This window comes from Chrysochloris asiatica, unplaced genomic scaffold, assembly GCF_000296735.1.
Source record: "Chrysochloris asiatica unplaced genomic scaffold, ChrAsi1.0 scaffold00007, whole genome shotgun sequence".
NCBI lineage: Eukaryota > Metazoa > Chordata > Mammalia > Afrosoricida > Chrysochloridae > Chrysochloris > Chrysochloris asiatica.
In genome coordinates, this window is record NW_006408525.1 from 36,415,951 (window position 1) to 36,429,965 (window position 14,015).

A 14,015-nucleotide genomic window follows, 5' to 3' on the forward strand; every position below is an offset into this window, starting at 1 on the left:
CAGCCAGAGTGCTCCTTGGAGGCCAGGATGGCCAAACTTTGTCTCTCATACTTCAGACATATTATCAAGAGGGGAGGGTCACTGGAGAAGGATATCATGGTTGGTAAAGTGAAGGGCCGGAGGAAAAATGGAAGACCCCCAGCAAGATGAATTGGCACAGTGGCAGCAGCTATGAGCTCAGGTTAAGCAACAATTGAGGTTGGTTTAGGACCGGGCAGTGTTTCATTCTGCTGGGCATGGAGTCACTATGAGTCGGTGCTGACTCAATGGTACCTAACAACAACATCATTATTCATGCATTCATGCTGGTATTCAATAACTATATCGAGCACCTATTGGGCCAGGTACTGTGGTCATACCAGGGATAAGATGAATCATTTTCTTCCTTTCTCTTTCATGGTCTCTTCCTTTCCTTTGGTTATTTTTATTAAAGATCAAAAATTCAATTCCACCACAATTCCGTTAACCATTTCCTTATTATGATAGTGTCAGTTGGTGGCAATTGAGAAAAATGATCCTAATGAAAATATACAAGGATATTATAGGGTTCCTTTTCTCCCCCCTTTTTAAGTGTTAAATGATAACATTAGTCTTTTAGGAAAAATTCAAATGATTTTTTTTTACCAAGTCACAGACACTGTCTCAATGAGAGCTCTGAGTAAAGTATTTTGCTGGGTGTCTTCGCAGTTACAAGGTTGTCCAGTAAACAATCAAGGCACTGCCTAAGGATCAGCCCCACTTTCTACTGAGAACCATCACTATTTCTTTAATATCATGATTCCTGAAAGTTTTTTCCTGCTACAATGAACTATCACAAACAAAGCAGTAAAGCTTTTTATTACAAGCAAAAGTGAATTATGCGAAGTGACTATCAAGGCAGTTTAAATTTATATTCATATTCTTTAACAAATGAGAACGTTCAAGTTCTTGTATTATACATAACTATGTAATAGTCTACATTGAAATACTTGTGATCTGAATTATCCTATTTTTTACTGCAGTGATAAGAAGAGCAGTATAGGGAAGCTCCAATTACACCACTAATCTTAAACGAAATATTTAAAAATGAGTAAATGAAACTTACTGTGTATTCTGATCCCAGATGTTCATTTGGAGGAGAGGGGAAAGAAAAAGAGAGACAAAATGGTGATATAACCATGCTTCTGTACAATATGAAACCACAAGAACTAACAAGTACTGGTGAGTTTCAATTATTAAAGATATGATCAAGAAACCTTCCAAAAATGTAACCTTTCATAAATACCAAGAGTCTCCACATTTACTCTTAAAACCCTTACACATGATACTTCTGTGGTTGACCAGATAAAGACATAAGACAAGATTCAATTAGCCTATAGGTTTGCGGCTAATTAAAAGCCAAAGCATTGGCGTTATAACAACAGAATTGAAGACTAATGATTCCAGTAGAGCATTTAATTAACCACAAAGGAAATAGTTTTAAGTGGGAAAGCAACTTTTATTACCAATAAGTGAAGTTAGATATGATGATGCTGGCGTGGGATCTTGAATTTTAATGTCTTTGAGGGCAGGAACCAAACCTCCCTAATTTGGGGCCATAGTTTCTAAGTGAAGCATGGAGTGCAGAGAGTTTATTACCGCTGCTTCACAAGTGGAAGAGAAGGCAACCTTCAAAGTCTTCCTATTAGCCAAGAGCAAAGGAAGTAGCTTGGGACAGAGATAGCCAACAGAAGCTTTTGTACAAAGTTTATACAAAGTTGTTTTGTTTGTTTATTTTTGTTTTTAGGAGGGGGAGAGGGGGGTAATGGAATGTAAAAGAAAACAAAACAAAAACAGTCAAAATTATCAACAAACCATCCTCTCAAATGACTTGGGGATTACTGAGGAAATAGGGCGCAATAAGGATCATGAAATCCCTAGAAATTCCATTAAAAAGGCCCTCCTCTTCCTTCGCCATCAAGCAATCTGAGAAGGAAGATGGAATGGCTTGGCTTAAACCTCACCAACCCTGCCATCCCAGCATCACTGCCATCAACAGTGTCGATGTCCTAAGGCAGGAGCTCCCATTGGCTGAGATATTGGGAGGAACAAGTCCTTCGGACAAACCAGGCAGTCAAACTTTTCTCCCTCCCTCTCTCTGTTGGCATCTTTAGACCACGGACCAAACTATGAGCCCTACCTGAGGTCTGTTAGTAAAGTTAAAAATATATAATTCTGGGTTAACCCATCTTCCCTCTTCAGAAAGTCAGGGAACAAAGTTTTCTTTGTCTCCATAGGTCTGGTACAAGTAGGTACACATAGCATAAGCTTACAGTCCATCTAAAGTGGATCTACCTGGTCAGGTGAAGACCAGCAATAGGCAGGGTCCTAGTTAAGTCCTCACCCATGGCACAAAGTGTCAAACAGCATCATCTCTGCCCAGATTGCTTTGGAGAGGATCGGCTAGGGATGGAACATAAATGTCATCTGATTCTTGTACGAAATCAAAGTTACTCTCCAGATGCTAACATGTGTTCAGCTCTGATTGGAAGAACATGACGTTTGTGGAGCAATCCATGAGTTATTGGTGGTCTGTTTCTAAAGGCCTCCTGGCTATTGAGAAATTGGGTACAGACAGTGAGGACCATGCAGATTTGGAATGTTGTTCCACAGATAATCCATCCTCAATCAGTGAAACTCAAGTTCTGCTATATCCTTGCATTTGCTACAAGTGAAATACTGGTTGTACATGTGACTTACCTGTAATTGTGTAGGGATAATAGTTCCAAGCCTTCTCGGTAACGTAAAATATTTTGGGGACAACAGCTCTAGCCCAACTAGGCAGTTTGCTAAGAGGAAAGAAAGGAAAAATCAATTAGAGTCTGTTTAGAATCTCAGTTGGTTGGTTGGTTGGTTATATGTTACGGAGTCGGTTCCAGCTCATAGCAACCCTGTATAGGATTTCTTAGGCTGGAGTCCTGGTGTGGCGCTGCGGGTTAATGTGCTCAACTGCAAGCTTGTCAGTGGTTCAAGTTTCAGCCACTCCTTGGAAACCCTATACAGGGTCTCTATGAGTTAGAACAGACTCAATGGCACTTAACAACAACAACAAAAATGCGGGTGTAGAAAGCCTTATCTTTTCCCTGCAGAGCTGCTGACAGTTTCAAACTGCTGTCCTTGAGTTTAGCAGGCCGACTCCTACCTCCTAACTATGCTAGGATCTCAGTATGCTACCACATCTGCTAATGAAAATACGTAGTTTTAAAGGCATATTTTCTCTCCATGGTCACTCAATGGTTTACAGAGCCATAGTGAATCATTTTCTGTGCGTATTCACATACTCTTAAAATGTGTAAAGGCAGCAAGTTACAGTGTGGTGTGGGGGCCTCATGGGATTATAAACATGTCCTCTTTGATTTGAATGTGACAATTCAGGGTTGGGGAGGGGGCCACGTTGGAAGTGTTAGATCCTGGTCTTTGTCACAGGGGCCCTGGTGGTACTGCAGGATAAGCACTGGACTACTAACTACAAGATCAACAATTCAAATCCACCAGCTGCTCCACAAGAGAAAAGATTAGGCTTTCTGCTCTCGTAAAGACTTCCAGCCTCACAAACCCGATGAGTCAGAACCGACTCCATGGCTGAAGGAAATTAAACCAAGCACAAGAGCCAAAATATGACCTTAAATAATCCCATCTGAATCCAGAGATCATCTGACTCCATGGCAATGAAGTGTTTTGTTTTGTTTTGTTTTTTTGTCTTGAGGCCTTTGTCATGGGCTCAGCCTTCTAGGGATTGTGCTATGGAAGTGGTAGGAAAGGATGTTCAAATCCAAACAGGGGTAGAAGGGACAGGAGCAAACATCACAACCAGGTTTTACCCTAACAACACACACGAGTGTGTTTCGAAAGCAGACAAAAAACAGCAGAGAATAGTAACTTTAGAGATATGAAGAAGAGCAAAATACAGCCCGATGAAGACTGTAGTGGGTTGAATTGTGTCTTCCCAAAAATATATGTCCAAATCCTAACCTGTGAATTTGGAAATTGGAGTTTTGCGCATGCAATTAAGCTTCGGAACTCTAGATGGTATTTTCCTGAATGAACTGGGCAGGCCCTATATCCAGTGACCAGTGTCCCTCTAAAAAAAGGAGAGGGGGACTTGATCAGAAATACACAGAGATGACAGCCACATGAGGACACAGGCAGAGACTGGAGTGATGTGTCTACAGGCCAAGAAATGTCAAAGATGGCCAGTCACCACCAGAAGCTCCGAGTGGGGCATGAAACAGATTCTCACTCACAGCGAAGCCAGCCTGCTAACACTGTGATTTTGGATGTCTGGCCTCCAAAACTGTGAGAGAATATATCTCTGCTGTTTCAACCCACTGAATTGGTGGTAATGTGCTATGGAAGCCCCAGGAAACTAATCCAATGACAGAAGCATTCCCCAGGAGCTGCAACCAGTCAGTCATTTGCAGAAAACAAATTCTCAAAACAAGGAAATCTCAAGGGCGCAAGCCCCAGATCTTTTGTCAACCAAATACTAATTACGTTTTGTTTTGTCTGGTTTTCCTTCCGAGGCACATCCTACAGCACAGTCCTCACCCGGAGAACTTCTGAACTATTGTAGCTCGATATATAATATTTTGCATTCCTTAAAATATAGCTGGAGTCCTGGTGTGGCGCTGTAGGTTAAGCACTGGACTGCTAACTGCAAAGCTAACTGCAAAACCAGCGGCTCAAACTTATCAACGGCTCCTCGGAAACCCTGTACAGGGTCACTACGAGTCTGAACCGACTTGACGGCGCTTCACATCAACAATATATAGCTAGCTGTGTGGTTTTATCTGTCCCCAGTGTTATGCCCTGGGGTCTTCTGTCTTCTGAGAGACTCTACCACTTTGTCTCTTTTCCTTTCTACTGCTTAGAACTAACTGTCTGGGAAGCTGATGGCCAGTAGTGTTTCAGACCCAAAGAAAGGACAAATGGTCACAGCTCCGAAGGCTACATGTTGGCAATAAGGAACATTAAGAAACAGTTTTGAATTCTAAGAGGGGATAACATCAAGCCAATAGAACCCCAATCCCCAAACTCCTCTTGAATGTGGAATTTCAATGATATCCAGAGCCCATAAAACACTGTGTATCTTTTATGTCTTCTCAAGTTGATTCTCTTATTTCTGACAGTCTCCAGGCCCTGCTTTTAAACAGACAAATATGCATTTTCAACGGTTGGCCGGACCTAACCCAAAGCCCTGGGATGTTTATCAGGGTTAAAACAAACGGGAAATCAGAACTCCCCCAAGGCTGGGGTGAGTGTCAGAAGAAGGCCATTGCTCTCAGGTGGGCTGTAAGAAGCCAGCTGAAGGAGTCTGATAATTCATGTACAATTCTTGCTGCTCAACTGCAGAATGGCTCGCCCCGATAAAATCATCTCTGCAGGAACTGTTCATTTACCGTACGTTCACACCACTCAAATGAGGCTCAAATGGACGGGGTGCTCCCTCATAGGAATTTTTATAGCTTTTGTGGATGATGCTTTATTCTATCAGTCATTGAAATTTGAGTGCAAATGGGGTTGACCTTAATGGGGGCGGGGGAGATCACACTGGGTTTGTTTATGGAAAATAAGCCCTTGGTTTCCCCTAGCTTGTCCCCTAAACCAGTGGGTTTGACCACACCAATGGGTAGACCAGAAAGACGGCGTCTACGCGTGTGCTCGGGAGTGTGCTTTAAACATTTTGACTGTGAAAAGACTTCAAATAAAGTGAAACTTGTGAGAGATGGAACTTGACTGATGGGACAAGTCTTGTTTTAATTCAGCTTTTGCTGCATTTTCGCCTCTGACATGGCGCCACCTGATCATTTTTCTATTGCTCTCTATTAGTGGGAAATATTTGGGTTTTCCCTCTCTCAAACGTTCCCACCTTGCACAGGTTTTGTACAGGTCCATGCAAAAGCAGAGAGGATACTGTAATGAAGTCCGGTGTACATCACCTCTCAGCTTCAATGATTAACAGCAGGGCCAACCATGTATCTACACTTCCATCCCTTCACAACATCACTCTGAGTCTTTTTGTTTTCTCTCCTGCTAGGTAAAGTTCAAAGTGCAGCTGGAGTGCTCCTTTGAGGCCAAGATGACCAAACTTCGTCTTTCATACTTCGGACATATTGTCAGGAGGGACCAGTCGCTGGAGAAGGATATCATGTTTGGTAAGGTGGAGGGTCAGAGAAAAAGAGGAAGACCCCCAGCGAGATGGATTGGTAAAGTGGCAGTATCAATGGGCTCAAGTGTGGCTAACAATTGTGAGTTTGGCCCAGGACCAGGCGGTGTTTCGTTCTGTTGTGCATAGGGTCACTATGAGTCAGTACCGACTCAATGGCACCCAACAACAACAGGTAAAGTCAGATTTTTATTCATCTGAAATCAGCAAGCACTTACAAGTTATCCCAATGCCTTGCGTTTCTTCAGCAATTAGCTTAAAAAAAAAAAAGAACCATTTTTAAATGTATATATTCCAGTGACATTAATTACATTTACCATGTGGAACTACCATCACCCTAGCCATTGGTTTTTTTCTGCTTTTAATGGCCTGAAACAGAGCTAGAAATTTCCCCCAAAGGCACTGCTTAGCTTACATAAAGTACATCTGTCTTCTTACAAGTTTTAGGGCCAATTCACCTCTCCCATTGGGAAATGGAATTTCACCCCCATTGTTCCCACTCTCAAATCCAATAGTTTCTGTATTCTCAGCATTCTCGGGCCAGAACACCTCATGAATAATTCCCTACATCATTTTAAAAAAGCCTCCCAGCAGAACCATATTCCTAAGCAACAATCATTTTCTGGGAGAAAAATGAAAACACAAAGGCAATTTCTTATTCATGTTGAGACTTTTCCTGTTTGTAAAATGGTCAGGGCTCCAAACTCGAGCATCTCTGTTTTAGCTCTTTTACCCGCCAACTCATGCAGGGTATGTGGCATTCTAATCAATTATCCTTTCCAATGAGATACCTTACAAACACAACCATTTAGCCAAGATGGCCAATAGGGTTTTAAGCAACTCTTCTCATTAGCCTGGAAAGGTGGCCTTTTCTGGTTGACGGCATTTACTGGGGCAGATGCAAGACGCATTTGCAACAACTTTAATAATACATGATTTAAATATTTTTAAGACCACTAACGGAACTTCTCTCAGCCCCCTCTTTCTCTAGCACACACCATTATTCGAATCACTTTTGTCTAAGGAAGTAAAATTTATTTTTCCCCGCAGCAATGATTTATCAGGGCCTGTGAAGGAAAACGGAATTAAATTAGTCCCCACTGTTGCTGTCACTTTCATGATGTATACTGTCACACAGCCTACAATTCTAAGAAAAAGTCTGTCATTCAAACTCACTACAAGTGTCAAACAGAATCTCTCTTCCAGAAAAGCAGCATGGTTTGAATCTATCTGTATTCTTCACCCAGTGGCCAGGCTCGAACACCCCAATGCCCCATGCCACCAAGGCTTGGACACACCCATGAAGAAGAGGATCAAATTCTTAAAGCTTTGACAGAATCTGAAAACACCTGTATCATATTCCTAATTGCTTTTGTTGATGCCTCCTGGAGATACGTTTCTCAAATGGTTTCTTACCTTTTCAACTTTTATGAACTAGAACATATCATCAGTTTAATATGGTGACCAACTTGGCCCTGGTTTGCTGGGATGGGTGTTCACTCTCAGCTAGTGATTCTCAACAGGGGGAATTTTTGCCCCTCAAAGGACACTTGGCTATGTCTGGAGACATTTGGTTATCAAACGGGAATTATTGTGGCATTGTGAATAAGCACTGGACTGCTAACCTCAAGATCGGCAGTTCAAGCTCACCAGTGGCTGCTCTGTGGGAGATAGATGAGGCTTTCTGCTCCTGTAAAGATTTACAGACTCGGAAACCCTATGCAGGGTCACTATGAGTCAGAACCGACTCTATGGCAGTGGGTTTAGTTGATTTTATGGGAGGTACAACTGGCATCTAGTGGGTAGAGGCCAACAGGGATGTTGTTCAACATCGACAATGTACAGGACAGCCCCCCTCAGATAAACCACCCACCACAGAATATCAACAGTGCCAAGGTTGAGAAACTTTGTCCTAGGCATAAGTGATATGCTATGGTCCCTTTGGCCTTCTCATATCATTTCTCTCTCATCTCATAAATTCCCCAGGTTCCGTAAACCACAGTTGGCCTAATGAGAAAGCCCAATGGGTATAATCTGAATTGCTCTCATGTTAAGAGTGTTTACCTAATTCATAAAGAGCTCCAGGAACTGACAACTAAACTGTTCCATTCATTAGAAGCTTCTGGTGCTTTACCATCGAGATTACCATTGAATTCTTCCCAATATCTAACCTCACATTGCGCTGTATGCACACTGGAGAATATGAAGTTTGCTCCAGGAGGTACTGAACATCATCAGGGTAAATAACGGTCTAAATGGAATCTAACTTCATTTTCTCTACAGGGGTCAGAATTATGATGGTCTTCCCTGGAAACCTGAGACTTCAACATCTCCAGTAGAACAATGGCTCTTCTGAGTGAACATGGGCAGGGCTTTGACGTGGAAGTCTCTCTTCAGCAGAGCACCCATAAAACCTGCTACTTTCAGCACCGACTTTATGTTCAAATAGCTAGAGCTCATTTAAAACATATATTTTTTTAAAAAGGATTCTGTTGCCTTCATTTGCTCCTTTTCACTGATCCAGGAGAAGATACCCAGACCTTTATTTATTTATTTATTTTAATGTTTTATTGTAAATTATGTGATAGTTTACATGGGAGAACATTAGATTTACATTCATCCTATCATACATCTTTTCTGTTGCCATGGTTACAATCCCCTCCATGCATCATTAACCAACCAAAGGGTACACATTACAAGTCTGCCCCCAAGTCATCATAACACAGCTCCTCTCCCTCTCTGGGTCTAGAATCCCCAGCCGATCCATCTCTCCATGTCATCGTCTCTGTTTCCATCTCTGGCATCACTGATTTTCTGGGTAGGGTCCCGCACTCCACTCTTCTCCCTCGATGGTCCCAAGGATCTCCGCTCCTGGACTGCAATTCTGACCTTTTGTTTTCTTCTTTGCACGGAACCTGGAGTTGTACAATTATTTGCTGCTAATCTTTTGCTCCCCTGCTGGACCACGTACAGTGATTTCTGAGGTCTCTTACATTTCTCATCCAGTTGCTCTGATACAGCCCCTCTTCTACATGCTTGTTCTGGCTGATCTTGTCATGCTGATTTTCATCTAATTCCTTAGGTGGCAGCAAAGAGGACAGCTGTGTTTCCAAACCTGTGGGAGGCAGGGCTGGTGGGGTGTTGGCCACAGAAAGTTCCAGAAACCGAGTTCCTTGAACTTGGACATTACCCACACTACCATCGATCTCCCTCTTACAAAGATAGTTTACATGGGGATTCCAAGAAAGGGGACCATGCCTGCTAATAGCTCTTGGAAGGTTCCACTCAAGTGGCATGAAGGTAATGTGGCTAGAGTGCTGGGAAAAACACAGGGAGCAGGCCACATAAGTCAGCAGAATTCAGGGAACATGCTTTTCTGGATGCTAACATTCCAACCAACTCTAAAAATTCCATTTCTATGATATCTCATGGGAGTAGATGAGGGGTAGAGCACAGCGGGGCTGGCAGCACGAACAACCCTGGCCAGTTCTTAAGTATTTAGATGAGTAGGGAATAGAATAACCTGGACTGAAAAGTACTTAGGGAAGAAGACCTTTACAAGTCCTGCTCTATTTATCACCTTCCAAAATACACAGGAGCCCTGGTGTGGTGCTGTGGGTTAATGCACTGGACTGCAAAGTCAGTTTGAACTTCAAGGTCAACAGTTCAAGCTCACCATTCACCTTGGGAATCCTATACAGGGTCGTTATGGGTGGGAACCAACTCAACAGCACATCATAACAACAACAACTAAATATACCACGATAAGCACTCAACCTCGAGGTCAGTTTGACCCATGAGGCTGACGATTCAAACCCACCAGCTGCTCCTCAGAAACCCTATACACAATCACTATGAGTCGGAACCGATACGAAGGCACAAAATACTACAGGAGTCCTGGTGTGGCGCTGTAGGATAAGCACTGGACTGCTAACCACAATGCTGATGTTTCACACCCACCACTACTATAGGGTCACTATGGGTTGGAACCAACTCTACAGTACTTACAACAACAAAATACTATATCATGTTTTTAAGTATTATAATCATGACAGTTTTTGTCTGTCACTTTCAACTGCAGTATAAGTTTTGTCAAGGCAGGTGCTGTGGACAGATCTGCATCACCCAAAATGGTATGTTGTGGTCCTAAGCCTGTGAATGGGACCTTGCTTGGAAATAGGATCTTTAAAAGATGTTATATGAAGTTAACAAGAGGTCATACTGGAAAAGGGTAGGTCCAAATCCTATATAACTTCTGACTATAAAAGATGAGAAGGTACCCAGTGACAGGTAGAGGAAGGATGACTATGTAATGATGGAGACAGATGCAGCTTCAAGCGAAGGAGCACCAAGAATTTCTAGGAGCCAGGAGAAGCTAGGAGAGAGGCACAGAACAGATCTGGGTCCTCAGAAAGGCAGAGTTATACTTCTCATCTCCAGAACTGTGAGACAATAAGCTTATGGTCTTATAAGCCCACCAAATATGCAATATTTTGTCATCCAGTCCAAGGAAAGTATGACAGTGGGGATCTTTATTATGTTCCCCACTGGATCGCAAACACCTAGAATGCTGTCTAGCAGAGCAAGCACTCAGTAGATATTGAATGAATGAATGAATATTGTCTCTGTACCTTTGGAAGTCAATAATGGACAGAAATATTTTTGAAAATCACATGAACATAAACTAGTAGGATTTAATCTAAGGCTCTGACACTTCCTCTAGCTTGGGCAGTGAGCTCTTCCTACTCTGAAGAAGATCAGAGACCTGGGAGAATAGAAAAGACAGAGTGGAAAAGACCCAAACCATGGCAACACAACTCACCAATGAGCTATTAGGTAAAGCTACCAACTGGAGGTTTTGTTTGCTCAGTTAAACATGGTGCCTGGCTTTTAAACTCTCTCCTATCCAGAGCCATCAGAGACCAGGGAAGGTTGCCAAGGAAGGCCAGAGCCACGTGGTGGGAGAACTGTTGTGTTCTCCATGCAAATTGAATTCAGGCATTCAGTGGGATCACCATTAGAAACTGGCAGCCTTCCTGACTGGCAGCTGCCAACACAGCCTGATTAATCCAGCAGCCATGTTGGTGAAGAACATGACACTTCATGACTGAAAAACAAAGCTAGAAATAGGCTTCATCGTTTCTCCAATGGGATGCTTATGTTTGGTACTTTGGAACAAATGATGGAAAGCAAAGCAAGGGACGATGAGGATCCACCATGGCAGTGGTGGTGACTGGAGGTGTGAGGCAGTGTGGTGTGGGGCAGAGGAGGCAAAATGAAGCATCTGTCTAAAGAGGGTGATCATCTGCTGTCCTTGGTCCTGGAGCTGTCCTGATTCCTGCCCATTCTCAAGTCTCTAGATTATTCTGTGGCTCCCTTATATCCTGCCACTAGATGTCTTTTCTGCTCAAGACAGACTTAGTTCCCTTGCTTGCAACTATGACCCTTTACCGATGCGGCCTGAAACTGATTCTAGCTTGTCTCCCATTCATTCTTTACAGATACCTTCTTCTTGTTGTTGAGTCCTGTCCAGCGCATTCGGACTCATAATTACCTTGTATAGGGTTTCCTAGGGGCAACTGGTGGATTTTAACTGCTGACCTTGTGGTTAGCAGTCTAGTGCTGATCCTACAGTGCTACACTAGTCAACCTGACTGTTCACGGAGAGATGAGTGGTTTGATCTGTCTTTATTTAAGAATGGTAATTGATTGTTGTTCAAACTCCCCTTTGAGCAATTTTCTATTTTCCACATAAATTGGAGAATGAGACCTAATGACACAGATTTTGAGCTCAGTTTCTGAATGTGATTTGGCTTCACATCTGGATTCACAGAAGAAAGAGAATCCATTCATTATGCCAGCTAAGTCACATGTTCTGTGAACTCAGATCTATTGTTGTTGTTCAGTGCCATCAAGTCAGTTCTGACCCAAAGCAACTCTGTATAGGGTTTCCGAGGAGCAGCTGGTGAGACTGAACTGCCAACCTTGTGGTTCAAACCAATTTTTCAGTCCAGCCCATTAACTCACAGTGCCACACCAGGACTCCGGTCAGAGCCATAGGACAATGATATCTTTACTCGTAAAGTATTAAATGGACATGGGACAAAGTGATGAAAACATCTTAGTCCTACCAAACACCTTGAAGAAATGAGTCACTGGGCTTGGGGGCTCAGGACCCTAGTGTCAGGGCACACCAAGATCAACGGGCATGACCCAGTCCACAAAGACAATGTTCGATATCGTACTTTGCTGAGTAGTAACTAGGGTCTTAAAAACTAATGAACAACCAACCATCTAAGCTGCAATTATGGGTCCCTCCTTGTCCAGAGCAAAGATGCCGTATGGAAACAATTAGTCCAAAGGACTAATGGACCATTTGGACCTTAGTCTGCACAATCCCGACACCAGACAAACCAGATGATGCCTGGCTACCCCCTGCAGACCAGGGCGGAAAGGGATCACAATAGGAAGTGCTGGGTAGAGGGGGAGAAAATACAGAACAAAATCTCAAATCATAAAATGACACACTTGTAGGTCTGAGAGAGACTGAAGGAACCCCTAAGACTTCAGCCTTTGGACCTGAACCTGCCCCCTGGGACCAACTTCCGGCTAAATGATAGACAAACCCCATAAGGGGAGCAATACCACAGGGATGTAGCACGCTCCTTAGAACAAGCAGCCATATGAGACCCAAAGGGTAGCAATTTGCCCGGGCATAAAGCACAGAAGGCAGGAAGGAATAAGAAAGAATGACCAACGGAAATGATTAACTTAGTGGAAACAGTCCTATTACTTTGGGATTATAATCAATGTCACAAAACAAAACATGTATGAATTGTTGAATTTGCTTTGTAAACTTTCACCCAAATCACAATAAAAAGGGTTTTGTTTTTTTTTAAGAGGATTAAGTGGGCACTGGGAGCATTGTCGCTACTACCGCTCCAGATTTACCCTCAGGACCCAGTGTGTTGTGGGAACGTGCAAGATGGACACAGGGCCTCAGAGACTGAAACACTAAAACCAGCTCCGTTTAGGGAAGAAATGATTAACTACGTCCTTCAAACAGTCAATCATTCAGTTGTACTTGAGCATAAGTAGTTTTAACATTAATTTTTAAATTACCATACATTAAATCAACTCCTTTCTGAGTATACAATTCTGTGAATTTCAACATTACCACCCAGATATGACAAGTGAATGTTTTCTGTATTTGTGATGGATCTTTCTGTTAAAAAAAAAAAAAAGACGCTATTATAAGTACAGTTGAAGGTTTACTACCACTGTACGTCACTCCCCTTCCTCTCCCCCACAGGTACTAACACTAACTACTGGGGACGGTTCATTCATGCTTTTATACTTTTATATGTAGCGTTGTTGTTATTGTTAGGTGCCATCGAGTAGGTACCGACTCATAGTGACCCTGTGAACAATAGAAGTAAACACTGCCCGGTCCTGGGCCAACCTCACAATTGTTGCCACACTTGAGCCCACTGATGCTGCCACTTTGCCAATCCATCTTGCTGGGAGTCTTCCTTTGTATAACTATCTCTATAGTATATGTGTCTAAGGTGCATGGGCATATATGTAGAAAAATGTAGGATTATTCTGTATATTTTTTTAAATTTACATAAATGGCTCAATTCTATCTACCTACCTATTTTCTATCATGGGCTTCTATCATGGAGGGCAGCGGTTAAACGATGTGCAAGAACTGTGCAGACCTGGTGGAGGTGTTAAATGAAACCCAGACCACGGAGCGGCGGGGTGAGAGGTGTCTGGAGACCAGGTCGATGGGGAGACGCTGCCTAGCAGGAAGAGACTGCAGGGGCTG

General features: G+C 42.8%; 1 protein-coding gene across 2 annotated transcripts in view; it reads right to left on the reverse strand.

The window, feature by feature from the left end:
• PITPNC1 (phosphatidylinositol transfer protein, cytoplasmic 1) overlaps positions 1-14,015 on the reverse strand; it is a 366,383-nt gene that overhangs the window by 157,350 nt on the left and 195,018 nt on the right. For both annotated transcript variants that reach the window (XM_006833590.1, XM_006833591.1), the window contains 2 exons: positions 2,719-2,807; positions 1,085-1,092 (listed from right to left, as the gene is read on the reverse strand). In XM_006833590.1, the coding sequence (XP_006833653.1) occupies positions 1,085-1,092; positions 2,719-2,807 (97 nt within the window). The remainder of the gene's footprint in view (positions 1-1,084; positions 1,093-2,718; positions 2,808-14,015) is intronic.